Here is a 19,952-nt window from a genome sequence, read left to right on the forward strand (position 1 = left end):
TGCAGCTGGGGCTACGTAGTCATATGCAATACCGCATTCCTGTTTTTTCTTCGGACTCGAAGACAAGCCTTATTATCTCCTTAGATAATTGGAGGCCCTAGCCTAGACGAAGATATTTCTATTCTAACGCTTCTTAGTTTTATATTCATTATTATACATTAAGCCCCCTTCTAAGCTCTAAGCACATTGTAAACATTTAAATATAAAGCATTGGACACATCTTTAAGCATTAATGAGTTTTCTTTAGAACTCTACTGATAAATGAATATGATTTTAAAATATTAATAATAATAATAATCTGTATTGTCCGTATGGAAATTTGTCTTACAATTTGTGCATTACACCAAACAAAAAACATTACAGCTATAAGAAACCAAAGTGTACATTCACACCAGACTCACTCATAATCTACATGTGACAAAGTTTATATCCGATAGTTCCTATTTAATGATTTGATTGCCAGGGGAACAAAAGAGTGTTTGTGTCTGTTTGTCTTTGCTATCGGTGTCTTGTATCTCTTTTGTGATGGTAAAATCACAAAATCCTGACACAAAGGGTGATTCTTGTTAGGAACTTGTTAGCTTTTTTATAGATGTTTGTCTCAAACAACTGCCCAAATGGGGTTTGTTTTTTGCCTATGATTTTACCAGCAGCATTTAGGATTCTATAAAGTTTATTTTTAATGCTCAGATTACCAGCCATACCAGGCAGTGATATTGAAACTTAAAATATTGCAGACGTGAGCGTGATAAAACATAGCCAAGGCCTTTTCGCTAACATTAAACAAGGACAGTTTTCTTAGTAATCGTAATCTTTGCTGCCCTTTTTGCTGATATAATCAGTATTTGCAGTAAAATTTAGTTTATTGTCTAGGATAGTACCAAGGTATTTAAAGGTTTGCACAATTTCAATAGTTTCTCCAGCTACAGAAACAATATTATTTTCCTTCTTTTCCCTACGAAAATTGATTATCATTTCTTTGTTGTTTTTTTACATTTAATAATAAAAAATTATCTTTACAGTATTTTCAATGTGTTCTATTTCTCTGAAATACTCATTTACGTCTGAGCTCTCTGAGAGCAGGGCAAGAAGAGCCGCATCATCAACGAATTTTGTGAAGGAGCAACAAGAACTATCACATTGAAAATCATTGGTGTACAAAATGAACCACAATGGCGATGTCACAGCCCCCTGGGGCGTCCCTGTGTTAACTATGCGTGCGTTTGATATAACATTGTTTACCCTAACCCTCTGCGATCTCTGGGTCAAAAATTCATTAGCCCATAGTATTATGTATGGACTAATCTTCAACGCTTTCATCTTTTCAATGAGTAAATGAAGTTGTATAGTGTTAAAAGCTGATGAGAAATCAATAAAGAACAATCTTACATAAGTGTTCGGCAAGTCCAGATGTTTGTAGACACAATTTAAAATATTTAGGATGGCATCGTCAACACCTTTAGCCTTTTGGGTCTAACTTAGTACAAAGATCATTCAGAAGAAACCTTTTAAACAATTTTTCTAAACATATCTAACAATTTCTGTGAACAAAACAATAGTTATTAATAATTTAAAAAAAATAAAAAGATGGGCTCGTCCGGGATTTGAACCCGGGACCTCTCGCACCCAAAGCGAGAATCATACCCCTAGACCAACGAGCCGTTATGATAATAGTTTACTTTATTTTAATAACTAAATTTTCTAATTTTCTAATTATTTTTATGTGTTCTTTAGGTAGAGGTAGCAGTTCAAAATATTTTTGCTAGACTCTTGCTTTTTACAGTTACACGTATTCTAGAACTACTAGAAGTTCTAGTTTATTATTACTAGACTCTAGATCTAGACTACATCTATCAATATTGAATTGGCTTTGGTAAATAGTTTAATATTTTAAATCTACCATTTCTTGACATCATTGTAATTTGAAATTATCGATTCGTCGTCGATGATCAGTCATAGTCGTCTAGATCTATTTATAGTTATAGATCTAGATCTAGATTGACTATAATTTATAAATAATATTATAATAAATAATAATAGATGTAGATCTACATCTAGAATGTAGATCTACATCTAGAATCTAGAACAAATTCGTACACAAATCAAAAGTCTTGAAAAGTAAACAACTTCTTCAAGTCTTCATTAGTAGACATTATATATATATATATATCTAGATCTACCAGACCTACTTCAAGTTCACTCTTCACTGACTTCAGTCTTCAGTGCACTACAGAAAGTGACTAGATCTAAACACTTGTAACGTGAAGTGCCAAGTCAAGTTCTCCTGCTTCCCTGTTTTTTTTTGTTTTCAGTTTTGTTTTATCTATTGTGCCATACTGGGCCATAGAGTATGACAGAGTATAGCTAGATCTAGACTGAGTCTAGAGTAGTAGTAAATAGGTAGATCTCGATCTAAAGTAGACCTAGCCTAGTCTGGCCTAGTGGCAGTGCCAATGACATTAACAAGCTTAGAAAAATGGTGTAACTGATTTTTGGATCTGTCAATGTTTTTTTTTAATCTGAACATGTCTAAATTTCAGCCCTGGTGCTTCTAGACAGCATAAAATACTCCATTTCAAGTTGACCAAACTAACAAATCATCATGGCTACCATAGAGGAACTTAACAAAACTAGAGTAGAGCTCAGAGAAAAGCTTGAGCAAGAGACGAGGAAAGTTCAGGAACTAAAGGGTACGGCAAAGCGAGAACCTATTGCAAAGATGAGCGCAGAGGTTGTAGATTCCAATCCTTACAGGTGTATATTTTATTACTAAGATTTACTGTATCGAATTATCTTATTCCTGAAAATAAATTAGACACAACTGTGGTGGTCAAATGGTAATAAAGTGTTTTACAGACACAACTACGGTCTCTAGTTTGAATCTCTTTTTATGGCTGGATTTTAGCATTTTCTCTGATCTCTTAGTAGTCTGCTTGAGTCTCATGGTTGCCTAACGTTAACTAGAGAAAATAAAGGCAGTTGTTTTGTTTTTTTGCACTGAACACATGCCTTCATCAACATCATTGGTTAGCACATCTCACAAGGAAACGTCACTTCATGTTGACATAAGTGGCAAATATTTAAGCTAATAAAACTAAAAAAGATTAATAAAAATGTTATATGGGAAGCAGTTACAAAATTCTATTAATATCGCTGAATTGTGGGAACTGGGTACATCTAGAAAAATCTGGCCTTCTCCAGGAGTCAAACTTGAGACTCTTGTATCAGTGAGTCATCCACATTACAATATGCCACCATACCCTTATGATAAAAATGAGTTTCCTTAAAATTATTTTATTTCTTTTTATACATTTTTTTTTTTGCATTTAAGATCTCAGATCATGAGCATGCATAAATATTAATAGAACCTTTTCTTTTTCTTTAGTCGACTCATGGCTTTGAAGCGAATGGGCATAGTTGAAGACTATGAGGTTAGTTTTATGTTCAGATAGTTAACTCTTGTTTTATTGAAGAAAGTAAAATGACAATCTCTGCCAAACACATGAAGTTGAACTGAGTATATTGATGATTAACTAAATGTGTCTGTCCTATTAAGTGGAACCAGCACAACTACACTTATACTTTCCCACTTTGACTACTGCAATGCTGTGCAGGCAGGTATGCTTGATGACAAAGTGGCTAAGCTTCGGCAAATTCAGAACAGCACTACACTGATAGTTCTACTTGAAACTAGATGCAATTTAGCTATTCTCATCTGTGCACACTCCATTTGCTCCATGTGACTATAAGAATCGACTACACAGCGACTTAATCCTATGCACTGCCAGGGGAACATAGGGCCGCAGCCACACCTCTCCACCAGTTCTGGGCAGGTTTCTTTATCTTCTGATAAGTTATTACAGTATCTTCAGCTTCACTGATGATGAACCTTTTCCAGATTCGCTTGGGTCTGCCCACTTTCCTCTTTCCTTGTGGATACCAATCAAGTGCTGGCCTTGCAACACAGCTGGTTTTCGCATAGTGTGTCCTATAAAGCTCCACTTTCTGTTTTTGTTATCTTAAGCTATGGGCTTTTGTCTAGTTCTCTCCCACAATTTCACTACATGTCGGCAATACTTTATCAATGCATCTCTAACAAGGAAATTCCTGCTTGCCTTAGTGGACTGATCTTTGAGCTCCATAGAATCAATATTTCCAAATGTGCTTCTACTTTCCCTCACTGTTTCCAGGCTTGCATGGACCAAAGTTTTGGAACTTATTTTCTGTTGAGCTCTAACAACATGCTTCACTACATTCAGAAGGAACACTAAGACCTGTCTGTTCAAAACTTATTTAAATTACTTTGTCATTTTAACTCAGGAGCTTACATTATGTTAGCTACCAGGGCTATGTAAATTAAATTATTATATATATATATATATATAAAAGAAAATGATGAAGTCTTTGAGTTGCATTTTTTTTCTTCGGCAGAAAATTCGAAGTTTCAGCATCGCTGTAGTTGGTGTTGGTGGTGTAGGAAGTGTTACAGCAGAAATGTTGACTAGGTGCGGCATTGGAAAAGTAAGCTCCCTTGACAAAAAAAAAACTAAATAACAAAATAACAATATTAAAGAAATAATTGTTATATTCATCCTTAGTGGGGAAACATTTTTCTATTTTCAGGTTAGAATACTCCAAATATATCACTGCATAATTCCACGACAGTTTGAAACTTTTTTACACTACCATTTAAATAAATCATTTAATCATCTTCTTTTTTGAAGTAATGTCTGTATAATATAAGATAAGATAATTTCTTTATGTAACAGTTAAAATCGGAGAAAACATTTCACAAATAAGAAATAAGAATAACAATGACAAAATGTTATTATAATTTATATGTTTTTGATAATGAAAAAAAGAATTATTAGCTGATAAAAATTTTTTTATTGAATTATTGTCACATACAAATTGGAGTGGTTTCTCTTTGTGCATGTCAGTCCTACTGCACTACACCCTAGTAGATACCTGTAGACTACACCTTCCATGTGGATCACATGGTCCTGCAGGTCAAAATTTTAAATTATGTTTCTAAGATAGACTGTTGTATGCCAGATAGCTGCCTGGCCATGTGGTATGTGCTTAAGCTGCCAACACATTGGTCCCAAGTTCCAACCCAGCTCTCTTCCATTTCCTACCTGCCGCAAGAAGTTTCGGTGAAGACATATTAATCTTCATTTCTGAAGAAATGTCCAAACTCTTAAAACAAAACAGTTTGCAGTTTTGATGCGGAGACCATGGCAGTCTGTGAAGCCTTAAAAGTCATTGACTCTCAACTCTGCGAGGGACATTTGAGGGCAACACAGATTGTTGTGGTCACTGACTCAAAATCTGTACTACCTGCTTTGCAAAGCCCCAGACCATGGCCCCCCAATATCAACATGGCTTCACATAACATCAAACAACGCTATGGCACCCCTGTAATAATGCAGTGGGTACCGAGTCACATAGGTGTGACTGGCAACACAATCGCAGACTCTTTGGCCCACCAGGGAGGGCAAATTCCACCCACTGATCAGGCTGTAAGCTTTCATCAAGCCCTGGCTATAATACAAAAAACAGAAATGGAAAAGTGGTTTGAGTGCTGGGACAAGTCCCAAAAAGCCCGTGGAGTCTGGGAGCGCATGAGGCGCCCTGACCGCACTTCCCCGTGGTGGAGGCTGTCTAGGCCTGAGCAAGCTATTATAGCACAGTGCAGGACAGGCCACTGTCCTGTTGGCTCATATTTCTCGCGGCTATGGCCAAATTTCGATTCACGGTGCCCTCGCTGCGGGGAAGAAGAGGAAACTGTGCCTCATATTCTGTTTGACTGCCCCAGACTTGCTGATCTCCGTCTCGACAGGTCCGGGAAACCCAAAATTCTCGACCTGTATGGCGACATTCATGCACTACGCAAGACAGCAGGGTTTCTGTCCAGGGCTTTTGCAAGAGAGGATTTGAGCCTCTCAAGCCCTCACTCTAATGGAGTTTGATGATGATGATGATAAAACAAAACATATAAAGGTTTATACTTTTGATGCATAATATTACCAGACTGTCTTGAGTATTCAAATTGTTCATTTTATTTCAGCTGTTGCTGTTTGACTATGATAAAGTTGAGCTGGCCAATATGAACCGCCTGTTCTACCAACCCCACCAAGCAGGTCTCAGTAAGGTAGAGGCAGCAGAGAGAACCCTCAGGTAAAACTAGCTCTTGAGATAGGCCTATTGTGGTACACTCACTCTCTAAATATTAAAAGATCTAGGTCAGTGCAGGGCTTCCAACAATAACTTTATTGTTTCTGTTGGTGAAAATGTATATTTCTGAAAAAAAAAAGTTTGCTATTTAAATGTATCATACAAACGTTGGAAAGGTATGAGGAATACATTGAAAGATTTATTAAATTAAAGAGCTACTTAGCATCAGCAAGGAATATATTTACAAAAAAACTTTTGTGAAGCTAAAACTACCCATCCGTCATAAACATTGTTTTCTGTTTGATTCAGACCAAAACAAAAGAGAATCTTGTTTTTACCTTGACCTTTTGTCTGTACAGAGAGATCAACCCTGATGTGGAGTTTGAAGTCTACAACTACAATATAACTACAGTGGACAATTTCCAGCATTTTATGGACAGAATCAGGCAAGTTCAATTACTTACATAGCTGACAAGTGTAATGGTTCATTATAGTTAGCTAGGAGACAGAATCATTGGACAATAGATGCTTGACTCAGCATAGAGTAAAGACCACTTTGTATACGGAGGACTTAGACTGTGTAACATAAATAGAATTCACATAACACTTAATAATATGGACACAAAACACAACCATTCCTACATCATAGTTTGTATTGTATGTATTTTAGACATTCTAAGTCAGTTTCATCTCATACATCATTGTATTAATGCAACAATGTTGTTGTTTTTTACACAGGTTGGGTGGTAAGGAAAAAGATAAGCCTGTTGATCTAGTTCTCAGCTGTGTGGATAACTTTGAGGCTCGAATGGCAATCAATACGGTGAGTGTTCCTCTTGCCATGTTATCCGTACTTCGTACTTTTGTATGTTTTGCCTATGATCAGGAGATATAGATGAACAGATGCTTCCAAGGGTATAAACTGATTCCATGGAGGAAAGTTATTCCCAAAGTGCGATCTTATTTATTGATCAGGACAAAAAAAAAGAAATGCTGTCTACCTTGACTCTCCCTCTTCGGCAACCAATAAACCTCAGGCGTATCTTGTTTAAAAAGTAAAGTCAAGTTTCCCTTTCAGACCTTGTGGTCTATAGGACAGATGATGTAAAGGTGATCTGTTTCTGTGGCCTACGGTTAACAAGGGTGTCATGTGGCCAGCACAACGACCAACCGCCTTTACTTTTCCCTAACTAATGTCAGGTACTCATTAGAGCTGGGTGGACTCAGAGGCGCCTGAAGATCGAGAAATTCAAAATCCCAGTCTTCATCAGGATTCGAACCCCGGATTGGAAGCCAAGTGCTTTAACGCTCAGCTACAACGCCTCCTGTAGCTTGTGTGAAAGTTCTAAAAGGTTGTGCTGTTGTTTTAGTCAACTAAAAAAATGTTCAATTTTTTATATTTTTTTTGTTTCAAGGCTAGCTTGTAAATTAACTCTTTTTCTCCTAATTGATGATACCATCGTTGATTTGACCTCATTAAATTAAATTAGATTTTATAAACTTTACTTTGTGTTAAATAAAAAGAGCATGCATTCCCCTTTAATTCTATACCAGATAAAACATTTTCTGGTAACAAACGCCAAAGTTATTCAAGCTTAACCATAACAGGGAAAAAATACTAATGACAAAATGAAGAATTTTATCGGAACATGGAAAATAATTATGGAGAGAAAGAGTAAAAAAAAAAAACTTTTGATAATGCCTGATATTTGAAAATTGGGAATGATTATTTTCTATTCTGCCCTTCCTGTCTCTGCAACAGCCCCCACCCTTCTCTATCCATTAATTCATTATTACATATAATTTCTATATATTTATCCTAGTTTAGTTTTTGAATGTACATTGACTTATATTAGCTATTGAATGTGTACACCACATTTCTAAACATGTTGCAAAAAAAGAAATTAATAATTTTTTTTTGCTTTTCTGATTTTTAAGTAAATAAATGTAATTATTTAAAGTGAAGGTTGGGTTTTATGAATATACTTGCATTGAATGACACAGTCAATGGAGTGGTGTATGCTTTACAAGTAGCTAAAGGGATTATATAAGTTTCTAAAGCAATGATAAATTATGCTGCTAAAAAAATTGAATCTGAAAGATTACAATCATATAATTACTGGCCTTGTATATATGTCATCAGTAGAATGTTTGGTTTATTATTGCACATAATTGGTATTGACCTATTTTGTATATTCATTATTTTATTACAAACTCTTAATGTAAATCTCTTCAGGCTTGCAATGAGCTTGGTCAGTCTTGGTTTGAATCTGGCGTCAGTGAGAATGCTGTGTCTGGACACATACAGTTCATAGTACCTGGCGACACTTCCTGTTTTGCTGTAAGTCATCACTGGCAGCTTAGAGATAGCTTGGCTGGAACGATTTGTGGATTTGAATCTTGTCAGATATAAAGCAGATAAAGAATGGATGGAAAGAAACATGTTTTTTAATGAGGGAAAGTTTGTCGTCTGTTCAAATTGTAAATAACAATTTGAAGATAAAAAGTTCCCCTTTCAGACCTTGTGGTCTATAGGGCAGATGATGTAAAGGTCATCTGTTTCTGTGGCCCACGGTTAACGAGGTTGTCATGTGGCCAGCACAACGACCAACCGCCTTTACTTTTCCCCAACTATTGTCAGGTACCCATTAGAGCTGGGTGGACTCAGTGGTGCCCAAAGGACCCAAACCTTAAAATCCCAGTCTTCACCAGGATTTGAGCCTGGGATCCCCGGTTCGAAAGCCAAGCGCTTTACCACTCAGCTACAGCAGCCCCTCTGATCATATACCTACCTCTGCTAAAATTTGTACCATTCACATATCAGAAAAATAATTTCAACAAATTGATACTTAATACTTCTTTTGTGTTTATGAAACTACTAACCAGTGATTAATATTTTGCTTTAGTGTGCACCTCCCCTTGTGGTAGCCACCCACACAGATGAGAGGACACTCAAGAAGGAAGGTGTCTGTGCTGCTAGCCTGCCCACAACCATGGCTGTAGTTGCAGGATTTCTGGTACAGAATGTACTCAAGTAAGTCCTCTTGTTATGTTGCCTTTTTTTTTTCAGTAGTCACTAACCCTAGAACTGTGTGAAACACCACTGTGTTTAAATGCTAATAGCTGTTTTCATCGCTCTGATTTAACTACAGTTGGTTTTATTTATTTTTCTTTTAAAATTACTCTTATAAAATTGTTGATGCATTTCTATGTTTGTGTAACATCATGAGAATGTTTCACCACAATGATTTAGTGTGTTTCACCATATTGATTTAGTGTGTTTCACCATATTGATTTAGTGTGTTTCACCACATTGATTTAGTGTGTTTCACTACATTGATTGTGTTTCACCACATTGATTTAGTGTGTTTCACCACATTGATTTAGTGTGTTTCACCACATTGATTTAGTGTGTTTCACCACATTGATTTAGTGTGTTTCACCACATTGATTTAGTGTGTTTCACCATATTGATTTAGTGTGTTTCACCACATTGATTTAGTGTGTTTCACTACATTGATTGTGTTTCACCACATTGATTTAGTGTGTTTCACCACATTGATTTAGTGTGTTTCACCACATTGATTTAGTGTGTTTCACCACATTGATTGTGTTTCACCACATTGATTTAGTGTGTTTCACCACATTGATTTAGTGTGTTTCACCACATTGATTGTGTTTCACCACATTGATTGTGTTTCACCACATTGATTGTGTTTCACCACATTGATTGTGTTTCACCACATTGATTTAGTGTGTTTCACCACATTGATTTAGTGTGTTTCACCACATTGATTTAGTGTGTTTCACCACATTGATTTAGTGTGTTTCACCACATTGATTTAGTGTGTTTCACCACATTGATTTAGTGTGTTTCACCACATTGATTTAGTGTGTTTCACCACATTGATTTAGTGTGTTTCACCACATTGATTTAGTGTGTTTCACCACATTGATTTAGTGTGTTTCACCACATTGATTTAGTGTGTTTCACCACATTGATTTAGTGTGTTTCACCACATTGATTTAGTGTGTTTCACCACATTGATTGTGTTTCACCACATTGATTTAGTGTGTTTCACCACATTGATTTAGTGTGTTTCACCACATTGATTGTGTTTCACCACATTGATTGTGTTTCACCACATTGATTGTGTTTCACCACATTGATTTAGTGTGTTTCACCACATTGATTTAGTGTGTTTCACCACATTGATTTAGTGTGTTTCACCACATTGATTGTGTTTCACCACATTGATTTAGTGTGTTTCACCACATTGATTTAGTGTGTTTCACCACATTGATTTAGTGTGTTTCACCACATTGATTTAGTGTGTTTCACCACATTGATTTAGTGTGTTTCACCACATTGATTTAGTGTGTTTCACCACATTGATTTAGTGTGTTTCACCACATTGATTTAGTGTGTTTCACCACATTGATTTAGTGTGTTTCACCACATTGATTTAGTGTGTTTCACCACATTGATTTAGTGTGTTTCACCACATTGATTGTGTTTCACCACATTGATTTAGTGTGTTTCACCACATTGATTTAGTGTGTTTCACCACATTGATTTAGTGTGTTTCACCACATTGATTTAGTGTGTTTCACCACATTGATTTAGTGTGTTTCACCACATTGATTTAGTGTGTTTCACCACATTGATTGTGTTTCACCACATTGATTTAGTGTGTTTCACCACATTGATTTAGTGTGTTTCACCACATTGATTTAGTGTGTTTCACCACATTGATTTAGTGTGTTTCACCACATTGATTGTGTTTCACCACATTGATTTAGTGTGTTTCACCACATTGATTTAGTGTGTTTCACCACATTGATTTAGTGTGTTTCACCACATTGATTGTGTTTCACCACATTGATTTAGTGTGTTTCACCACATTGATTTAGTGTGTTTCACCACATTGATTTAGTGTGTTTCACCACATTGATTTAGTGTGTTTCACCACATTGATTGTGTTTCACCACATTGATTTAGTGTGTTTCACCACATTGATTTAGTGTGTTTCACCACATTGATTTAGTGTGTTTCACCACATTGATTGTGTTTCACCACATTGATTTAGTGTGTTTCACCACATTGATTTAGTGTGTTTCACCACATTGATTTAGTGTGTTTCACCACATTGATTGTGTTTCACCACATTGATTTAGTGTGTTTCACCACATTGATTTAGTGTGTTTCACCACATTGATTTAGTGTGTTTCACCACATTGATTTAGTGTGTTTCACCACATTGATTTAGTGTGTTTCACCACATTGATTTAGTGTGTTTCACCACATTGATTTAGTGTGTTTCACCACATTGATTTAGTGTGTTTCACCACATTGATTTAGTGTGTTTCACCACATTGATTGTGTTTCACCACATTGATTTAGTGTGTTTCACCACATTGATTTAGTGTGTTTCACCACATTGATTTAGTGTGTTTCACCACATTGATTGTGTTTCACCACATTGATTTAGTGTGTTTCACCACATTGATTGTGTTTCACCACATTGATTTAGTGTGTTTCACCACATTGATTTAGTGTGTTTCACCACATTGATTGTGTTTCACCACATTGATTTAGTGTGTTTCACCACATTGATTTAGTGTGTTTCACCACATTGATTGTGTTTCACCACATTGATTTAGTGTGTTTCACCACATTGATTTAGTGTGTTTCACCACATTGATTTAGTGTGTTTCACCACATTGATTTAGTGTGTTTCACCACATTGATTTAGTGTGTTTCACCACATTGATTTAGTGTGTTTCACCACATTGATTTAGTGTGTTTCACCACATTGATTTAGTGTGTTTCACCACATTGATTTAGTGTGTTTCACCACATTGATTGTGTTTCACCACATTGATTTAGTGTGTTTCACCACATTGATTTAGTGTGTTTCACCACATTGATTGTGTTTCACCACATTGATTTAGTGTGTTTCACCACATTGATTTAGTGTGTTTCACCACATTGATTTAGTGTGTTTCACCACATTGATTGTGTTTCACCACATTGATTTAGTGTGTTTCACCACATTGATTTAGAGTGTTGTAGTCTTCACTTTATGGTCACTCTATGCTTTAATCAAATATGTTAAAGCCTGATATATGATATATGGCATTTTTCTAACTAGATGTTCTTTGAAATGCTTACTACATTTGCTGGCCATGTGTTATGCACTCATGGCTGTCGTTCGGACTTCTCAGTGGTCCCGGGTTCATACCCTGCCCGCTCCCATCCCCGTCATCCTGCTGAAGTCTGGACTCGGAAGAAAATTATCTATAACCCTGAAGGAACATCCAATACCTGTAAAACAAAACAAACTATTGTATCACACCATACTAGCCACCATAACTTTGAATGTTACAAAATAAGTTTTTGATAACAATACTGCCGCTGATAGAAATACTTCATTAACTCTATAACAAGGTAGAATTCTTATACTCACTTGTCCCTTATAATGTTGCAAGGTATACATATTTTTTGTCTACAGGTATTTACTCAAGTTTGGCCAGGTTTCCTACTACCTAGGTTACAATGCTTTACAAGATTATTTTCCTACAATGAGAATGAAGCCGAACCCTCAGTGTGACGATACACATTGTCGCAAACAGCAGCAGCTTTTCCAGGTACTTTCTTATATCTTTTAAATGTTTGAATGTCTTAAGCATAGTATATCTTCTCATGCAGCATAGATAGAAGGATTTTAAAACAGTTTTACTACAGTTTATGATAGCCGCTTGTCAAGAACAAATTATGAATTCCACAAGTGTAGAAAAATGTATGAATTCCACTTGCCCCCATTGATCTGAAATCCACAAGGGAAGAAAATTTATAATTATGAAATCCACAGGTATAGAAAATTTATGAAATCCACAAGTATAAAGTTATGAAATCCAAAAGGGAAAAAAAAATTATGAAATCCACAAGTATAGAAAATTTATGAAAGCAACTACTAAAGAACAATTTGTGAATTTGGAACTCCACAAGTATGGGGGATTTTCAGAAATGAAGTCTACGGTGTATCTAATGTACTAAAGTGTGTTAGCACTTGCTTAGCAGTACAGAATCAAATTTTTTAACTTTTGTGCTTGTAGCATAAAGTATTTTGTATTATTTCTTTGGCGCTTGTGATCTTTGGATAAAGCGTCCTAGACATTGTTGAGAGTATCATTTAGCACAGTTCAGCACTACCATGACTGACGAGCAATATGAGTTCTGGATTTGAAGGAAATTGGTTTCATCTAATTCTATAGCAAACAACAGTGTTGTATAATAGAAACTAATGACAAGGAGAAAGGAAGACATTGTTTCTTTTGATGTTGATTTAATTTAATTCTGGTTGTTTCATAAAGTGTCTACAGTAAATTCAATATCAGAATATTTTTTGCTTCAATGGATAAAGGGATCACACCAATCAAATCTATACAAAATTATTTTAACAATAGCAGAAAAAAATTAAAATACTGGCTGATTCAAAATACTCATTTCATCTATTAATGAATTAAGCAAAGGACACATTTTTAACTCTTCATTACATTATTTGCTAGGAGAGAGAAGCAGCCAAACCTAAAGTGGAGGTAGAAAAAGTGGAAGAGTTGGCGGCAGTTCATGAGGACAATGAATGGAGTAAGTTATCTGCCATTTTTTATTGTTTTTAACGTTTTGTTTTTCTCTTTTTGTGTGGTGTTTCTTTAGTTTTGGCAATTCTTCAGGCTATTCAATAGGCATATGGAAAGTTATTTGTATAAATCAGTGTTGACAAACCTTTTTGTAAGTCACTACTGAATATCAGACCATTTCTAGAGTGATTTTAATTTTTTTATAAAAACATGACACACAACTTAAAAAATTCATTTTAGACAAATTCCTCACACCCACTCCCTAATATAATATTTAAAAAATTTACTTTGAAATATTTTTCTCTTTTCTGAAGCAACATCTGGCCAAAATGTATATGGCTCCTATTGTCTCGAAAGGCAATGGATGCGCCCAAATGAGTCACTGGTTTTGGCTTAATCTTGAGACGGGGCAGAATCTGGTGTGGCTAATCAAGCCAATTCTAGAACGGCAGACTTTGCCACAATTCGTACATGTGTATGCCTCTGATTCAGGGCTAGCGGACAGGGCAGCTTTCTTTTTTTCCCTCTTGATTAAGGCCGCTTCAATTCTTTTGTTCTCAGCAAGGGTTGTCCCAGCACACACAGTCTGTCTCCATGCACTCCGCTCTTTGGCTATGTTTTCCCACATCTTTCGCTGATGCCTGTGGCTCTCATGTCTCGCTTGCCGACATCTCTATATGAATGTGGCGCTGTATTAAATATTGGAAATAGTTTGTGTTAGAGTTTTTGATTTTGTGTTTTTACATAGTTTGTGGTAGAGTTTTTGATTTCTGTGTTTTTACATGGTTTGTGGTACAGTTTTTGATTTCTGTGTTTTTACATAGTTTGTGGTAGAGTTTTTGATTTCTGTGTTTTTACATAGTTTGTGGTAGAGCTTTTGATTTCTGTGTTTTTACATAGTTTGTGGTAGAGTTTTTGATTTCTGTGTTTTTACACACCTTACCCTCCAGGGGGGATTAACAAACAGCTAGGACAAACAAATTCACTTGATCATACTAATGGTCATTTGACACCCTATTAAATAAAAAAAAAAAGGTTACAATTCACCAAAAAGTTGTAAATCCTGAAAATTTCTTCACACAATTAGCAAAACCTCTAAATGTGATCTCTGGCAGTGAATTCAATCCATCTTTTTCAAATTTGTGGTGAAAAATATTTTATTCAAATGTGTATGAAGAACTATAAACAGTTACTGTATTATATCATAATTGAAAATGTGAAAGAATATATTTGTTTTAAAGAAAATATTCACATTTTTTGTCTAGGTATTGAGATTGTGTCTGAAACCACTGCCGAAGAAGCTCAGGCTGCACAGGGGGATGTGCCCAGTTTAACACACGGTGTGACAGTAGCCTACACTAAACCTGTCCAACAGGTAATGTTTGATTCTGATTAGTTGTTTTTGTATGAAATAGTTGTTTGTAAAATGTTTTATATGTTTCGGATGTTCCTCCAGAGTTGAAAATAGTCTACTCCCTGGTCCAAACCCCCCGCAGGACGATGGGGGATGACAGCAGGAAGGGTATGAACTCGGCACCATTGAGGTGACTGAATCACAGTCTACCATGCATATCATATTCTACTTCCTGGTCCAAACCTCCCGCAGGATGACGGGGATGGCAGCAGGAAGGGTATGAACTCGCCCACATATCACATGACGATGTAGCCATCCATTGTGTCTAAATCTTCACTCCAATATTAAAACTTTGCTGTTTGTGTTTTGTGAGTCCAATCCACAGACACCCATTATGAACACTCAATTGAAATTGAATAAAAGGGGGATGATGCGAAGTAGTGTAGTCATCTAAAGTATTACTTAGAATACATTCAATGTCTTAGGGGCTCAAATAGTTCAAAGACCACTCAACTGAAATCAAATGCATTGTTAGTCACTTCAGATATCTTTTCAGTGCCTTTAAAAATTAAAGTAAAAAATTTAGAGGATGAAGATAGACCTAGTATCATCAGATATGTTTTCATGGCTTTGAAAAAAAATAGACTATAAATATCTTTAGTGTATTTGTCTTCAGTGAGTTGTTTGATGTTTGCCTAGAATAATCAACTATCATAACTATCAAAACATTTGTCAGTAGAAGATACTTACACTAGAAGTTACTTACACTTGAAGATACTTACACTAGAAGATACTTACACTAGAAGATACTTACACTAGAAGATACATGCACTAGAAGATACTTACACTAGATCAGGGGTGGGCAACATTTTTGTATCGAGGGCCGCATTTTAAAAAATTGGGAATTGCGGGCCGCATATATATATATATATATATATATATATCTTAGAAAGTTAAGCTTGCTGTGTAGAATGTCATTTAATTCATTTAAACACTGTATTACGATTTTTTTTAATTGCTATCTTTTTATATCACAATATCCCCACAAATATACAGTTGTACTTAATGTGCAGTATTTTACTTCTGAACTCGTGCATAATGTTTCTCAACTGTGAAACTAACTTACTAGTTGTTAGTCCTGTTTGACTGCTGTCTAATTAAAGTCAGTCAACATTGACCAGTGATTATACTTGTTTAGTCTCAACAAAAAAAATGCTTGCTCACTGAATGAGACAATAATATATGTTCCGGAAGTTAAATGTCGGGACGACCGAAACCTGCCCTTGTGGAGCATCACCAGAGAATGCTGACCATGTCCTTCAATGGTGCATACTAAATCAAGGGACCCGAACAGGACTCTCCAAAGACTATTCGTAGGGCTGCCTGATCTGGAAACCACTACGCGGTTCATCTCAGATATAGGATTACTGATCTGATCCCTCCAACATATAAAATGAGAACAAAGAAGAAGAACTGATGTATATGTACTCAGTGTGAACAGCAGCAAAGTTTTTTTAAATGTGAAAATACAGCTTCTGGCACCCATAGGGCTTCCGTGGTAGTGCTGACTGGAACTTTGCTTGGAGTTATGTCCTCTGGAGCTGAATCAGCTTCTCTTAATAAGTGTTGTACTTTTAATCATTTCATTAAAGATAGTTTCACCTTTCAGCAAAGGAAAATGACAAAAACATTTTTTTTTTTGCTTGCCTGTAGAAATGGGATGGTCCCGTTTACAAAGATTTAACATGCATTTACATTTCATGTGTAAACAATCAATCGCAATATTGATTATAGAGCACATGAAAATTTTGTCTTCCACTCTTCATTAGAAATATTGGTAACAAAGTCACAGTCAATGTTCTTCAAGCAACATAACAATTTCATCCTTGAGATTTTATATTCTTCTCCTATGCCTTGCCCATGCTAAGCTAGCGGATACATTGTATTATTTTTTCATAAATCAGAATTACCCGTGGTTAACTCCCCTAGCTTTGGTGGGTATTTTTATAGTGTGGAAGTTTCAATTAAATGATAAAATTTTATGCAGCTTTGTGCTAGCTTTCCTGTTTCAAGTTTATGGTTCTCAGCCAAAGATCGAGCTCCATCAGTTGTTACACTTGTCATCTTGTTCCAAGCAACACTCAGACATTGTATCTTGAATTAAGTGTATTGATGTATAGCCAATAAGCATAATCTTCGTTTACTTAAAGTTTTTTAATATGAGACAGTTTCAATAATTTATATAGATGCTTTTTTTTTAAATATTAGCATTTTTATATCTATATACTGTGGGTACACCTGATTTCTGTAGGGGTCGGCGGGCCGCATAAAATACTTTGGCGGGCCGCATGTTGCCCACCCCTGCACTAGATGATCCTTACACTAGAAGATACTTACACTAGATGATACTTACACTGCTTTTATGTTGTATTAAGAGAAATAGAGAGCAAAAAATGGAAATCGATTTAGGAAAAAAGACTAAGAATTTTCTTATAAGATTCGGAAAAAAAAACAACTTCTAATAAAACGTATTAAATTTTCTTGTTTCCTGTATACTAACAATTGAAATGAGGGACATGAGGCCCCCCACCCACCCCCTCCAACGTTCTTCCATACAATGATTTCAAGTTGTTGTCAACTTTCACATTGTTAACTTGTTTTGGATTGATTTGTGTGTAACTCTTTCACTTAGACTCTTCAACGTCACTGTTACATTCCGTTAAGTTCCACCTATGGCTGGGAGCTGAAGTGATTGAACTAAAGAGAAGACCAAATATCTAGTTCTGTTTATTACATTTACATAAAATACTGACAAGAGCAACTCAGACTTCAAATATACATAGAAAAATAAAAGATAATGGTAGTGGATGCCAAACCAGACACTATTACTTTTATATTAAGTGTGATAGACTTTTTATCAAACTGATTTTCAATATAATATAATAATAATAACTATATATCAGCTTTTCAAAGCTATTTCTTTACTTTTACTAAAACAAGGTCAAATAAAAGCTTTAAGGAATCTGAATTATTTTTTATGTATGGTCTAGTTGACAACACTCAGAAGATTAAAATACTTCTACCTTACTTGGGTAGGATAGTTATGGAGTAGTTTTACTATAATTAAATATTCAAGTGGTGATTGTTTTTTAAAAATACTTTTTTTATTATTATTATGTAGGTCCTTGGAGCATTGGATAACTAAGAGCACTTATAAGTATATTAATGTCAGAAAATGCTTTTAAAGAATAAATAATTTGTTAACATTCAAGGGGTGGTTGGTGGAAAGGTTTTTTACATATCTCAATAAAGTTTAAATATACTTATTACTTTTTACCAACATTGCAAGCTGAGTTTTACCTAATTGCAGTTTGAGAACTAGGATTGACAGAAATATTTTGGTTCAGTGTTATCAGATGTAGTTTAGAATTGTTTAACAAACCCTTTATGTTTGATCCTTGGATGTTTCCTCATGTTGTTAGGGTGTGATGATAGGCCGGTATCAATACTGTAAAGATAGGGCTGTATGAATATTTAAATAATTAATTAGCATATTTCTCTTGTTTAAATATTTTGTCAATGAGTTTTCTGAAACTGGATTGTCCATTCCTAGATGGCTTTTCTTTTCTTATTTTTTAATTTAATTAATGTTTTTCTGTATTTTCTTCCAGGAGGCTGACTCATCTGAGCTTGTTTCAAACACAGAGTTGAGTTTAGAGGACTTGATGAAACAGATGCAGAGTTTATAAAGTCTAGTCACTAACTTCAATGATGATACAGTTTGTTGTGCATGTATAAACACTTCTTGTCTTTGCATTTATTTCCTTTTGGTTGTGTGAACAGTCAAGAGTCTTGGAGATGTTCCCTTGTAGGAACATGTACTGTGAGATCATGTTCCCATCAAATGTATTTGAATCCATTACAGCTAAAAACAAAGTTGTCATGGTTAATACTCCAAAGTAATGCTTGCGGCATTGATTTGACCCCCATCAAAATTAAATTAGCTTCAATTTTTCTTTCTGTTTACATCAAGCTGTGATATTACAGTTTCAAACTGTGGCATTCAACATTTTGAGTTTTCACGTCTCTGTCACTAGGAAATATATTAATTTAATTCGCTTTCTGTCTGGAATGTTGCGTTACCTCCCAAAACTAAACTGCCGGTAAATTTTTACAGCTGGTCTTTTGTTTCTTTAAGTGTTTTATTAAGAAACATTTGGCCCTCAGGAAATACATTTTCCACCTATTTTAAAATGTGACAAATTATGTTTCTTCTTTCCTATAATTTGGTCAAAATATGAAATTATGTTAACTTATCTGAGATGTGAAAGCGAACGATATTTTCTTTTAATTGACAAAGCTGCTCACTGGCTGACTCAGTGATAGTTATAAATGTGGTGATGATCTTAGTTTATTTGTTTAATTCAGTTTTCATTCTTTTTTTTTTTTAACATTGTCCAGAGCTTAAAGTTCCTATTTTATACATCAATTTAAAAAAATTTAAATGTAAAATGTAAAAAAAAAAGTTATTTTTTTAAATTTTGGCACATTTTATTAAGATCTTGCAAACCAGAATCAAAGAAACACATGACTTTTTAAAATGTCTTTAAATCTTTAGATTGAATTTTTAGAGAACAACATTTTAAAACAAACATTGCACATTTTTAACTAAACAAATAAAAACATTTTAAAAAGAAAATTCCTCTTTCATGAAGATGATAACTTTTTGTAAGTGTGATTACATTGCTATTAAAAAATAATGAAAGATAGATTTTAA

The 19,952-nt window shown here is 35.0% G+C and overlaps 1 protein-coding gene and 1 non-coding gene across 2 annotated transcripts; one reads left to right on the plus strand and one right to left on the minus strand.

Annotated features, from left to right (window-relative positions):
* Nucleotides 1-1,589: 1,589 nt before the first annotated feature.
* On the minus strand, nt 1,590-1,661 carry Trnap-ugg (transfer RNA proline (anticodon UGG)). The gene has a single exon. It is a non-coding gene; the product is annotated as a tRNA-Pro (tRNA).
* Nucleotides 1,662-1,757: 96 nt separating this feature from the next.
* On the plus strand, nt 1,758-18,974 carry LOC106078256 (ubiquitin-like modifier-activating enzyme 5). The gene is made up of 13 exons (XM_056014273.1): nt 1,758-1,873; nt 2,541-2,754; nt 3,386-3,431; nt 4,432-4,521; nt 6,071-6,180; nt 6,537-6,623; nt 6,916-7,000; nt 8,414-8,518; nt 9,084-9,211; nt 12,693-12,828; nt 13,750-13,828; nt 15,087-15,196; nt 18,847-18,974. The coding sequence occupies exons 2-13, from the start codon at nt 2,603-2,605 to the stop codon at nt 18,922-18,924; spliced, it is 1,206 nt and encodes a 401-aa protein (XP_055870248.1). The 5' UTR covers nt 1,758-1,873; nt 2,541-2,602; the 3' UTR covers nt 18,925-18,974.
* The last annotated feature ends 978 nt before the right edge of the window (nt 18,975-19,952 follow it).

The sequence above is a fragment of the Biomphalaria glabrata genome, chromosome 16 (assembly GCF_947242115.1).
Source record: "Biomphalaria glabrata chromosome 16, xgBioGlab47.1, whole genome shotgun sequence".
In the NCBI taxonomy this organism is placed as follows: domain Eukaryota; kingdom Metazoa; phylum Mollusca; class Gastropoda; family Planorbidae; genus Biomphalaria; species Biomphalaria glabrata.

Bases quoted from the DNA above. Each gene is read 5' to 3' on its own strand.
- LOC106078256 (XM_056014273.1), top strand. From the start codon at position 2,603: ATGGCTACCATAGAGGAACTTAACAAAACTAGAGTAGAGCTCAGAGAA. The intron at 6,624-6,915 runs GCAAGTTCAATT...TTTTTTACACAG, and splicing joins CATTTTATGGACAGAATCAG to GTTGGGTGGTAAGGAAAAAG. The intron at 13,829-15,086 runs GTAAGTTATCTG...TTTTTTGTCTAG, and splicing joins TCATGAGGACAATGAATGGA to GTATTGAGATTGTGTCTGAA.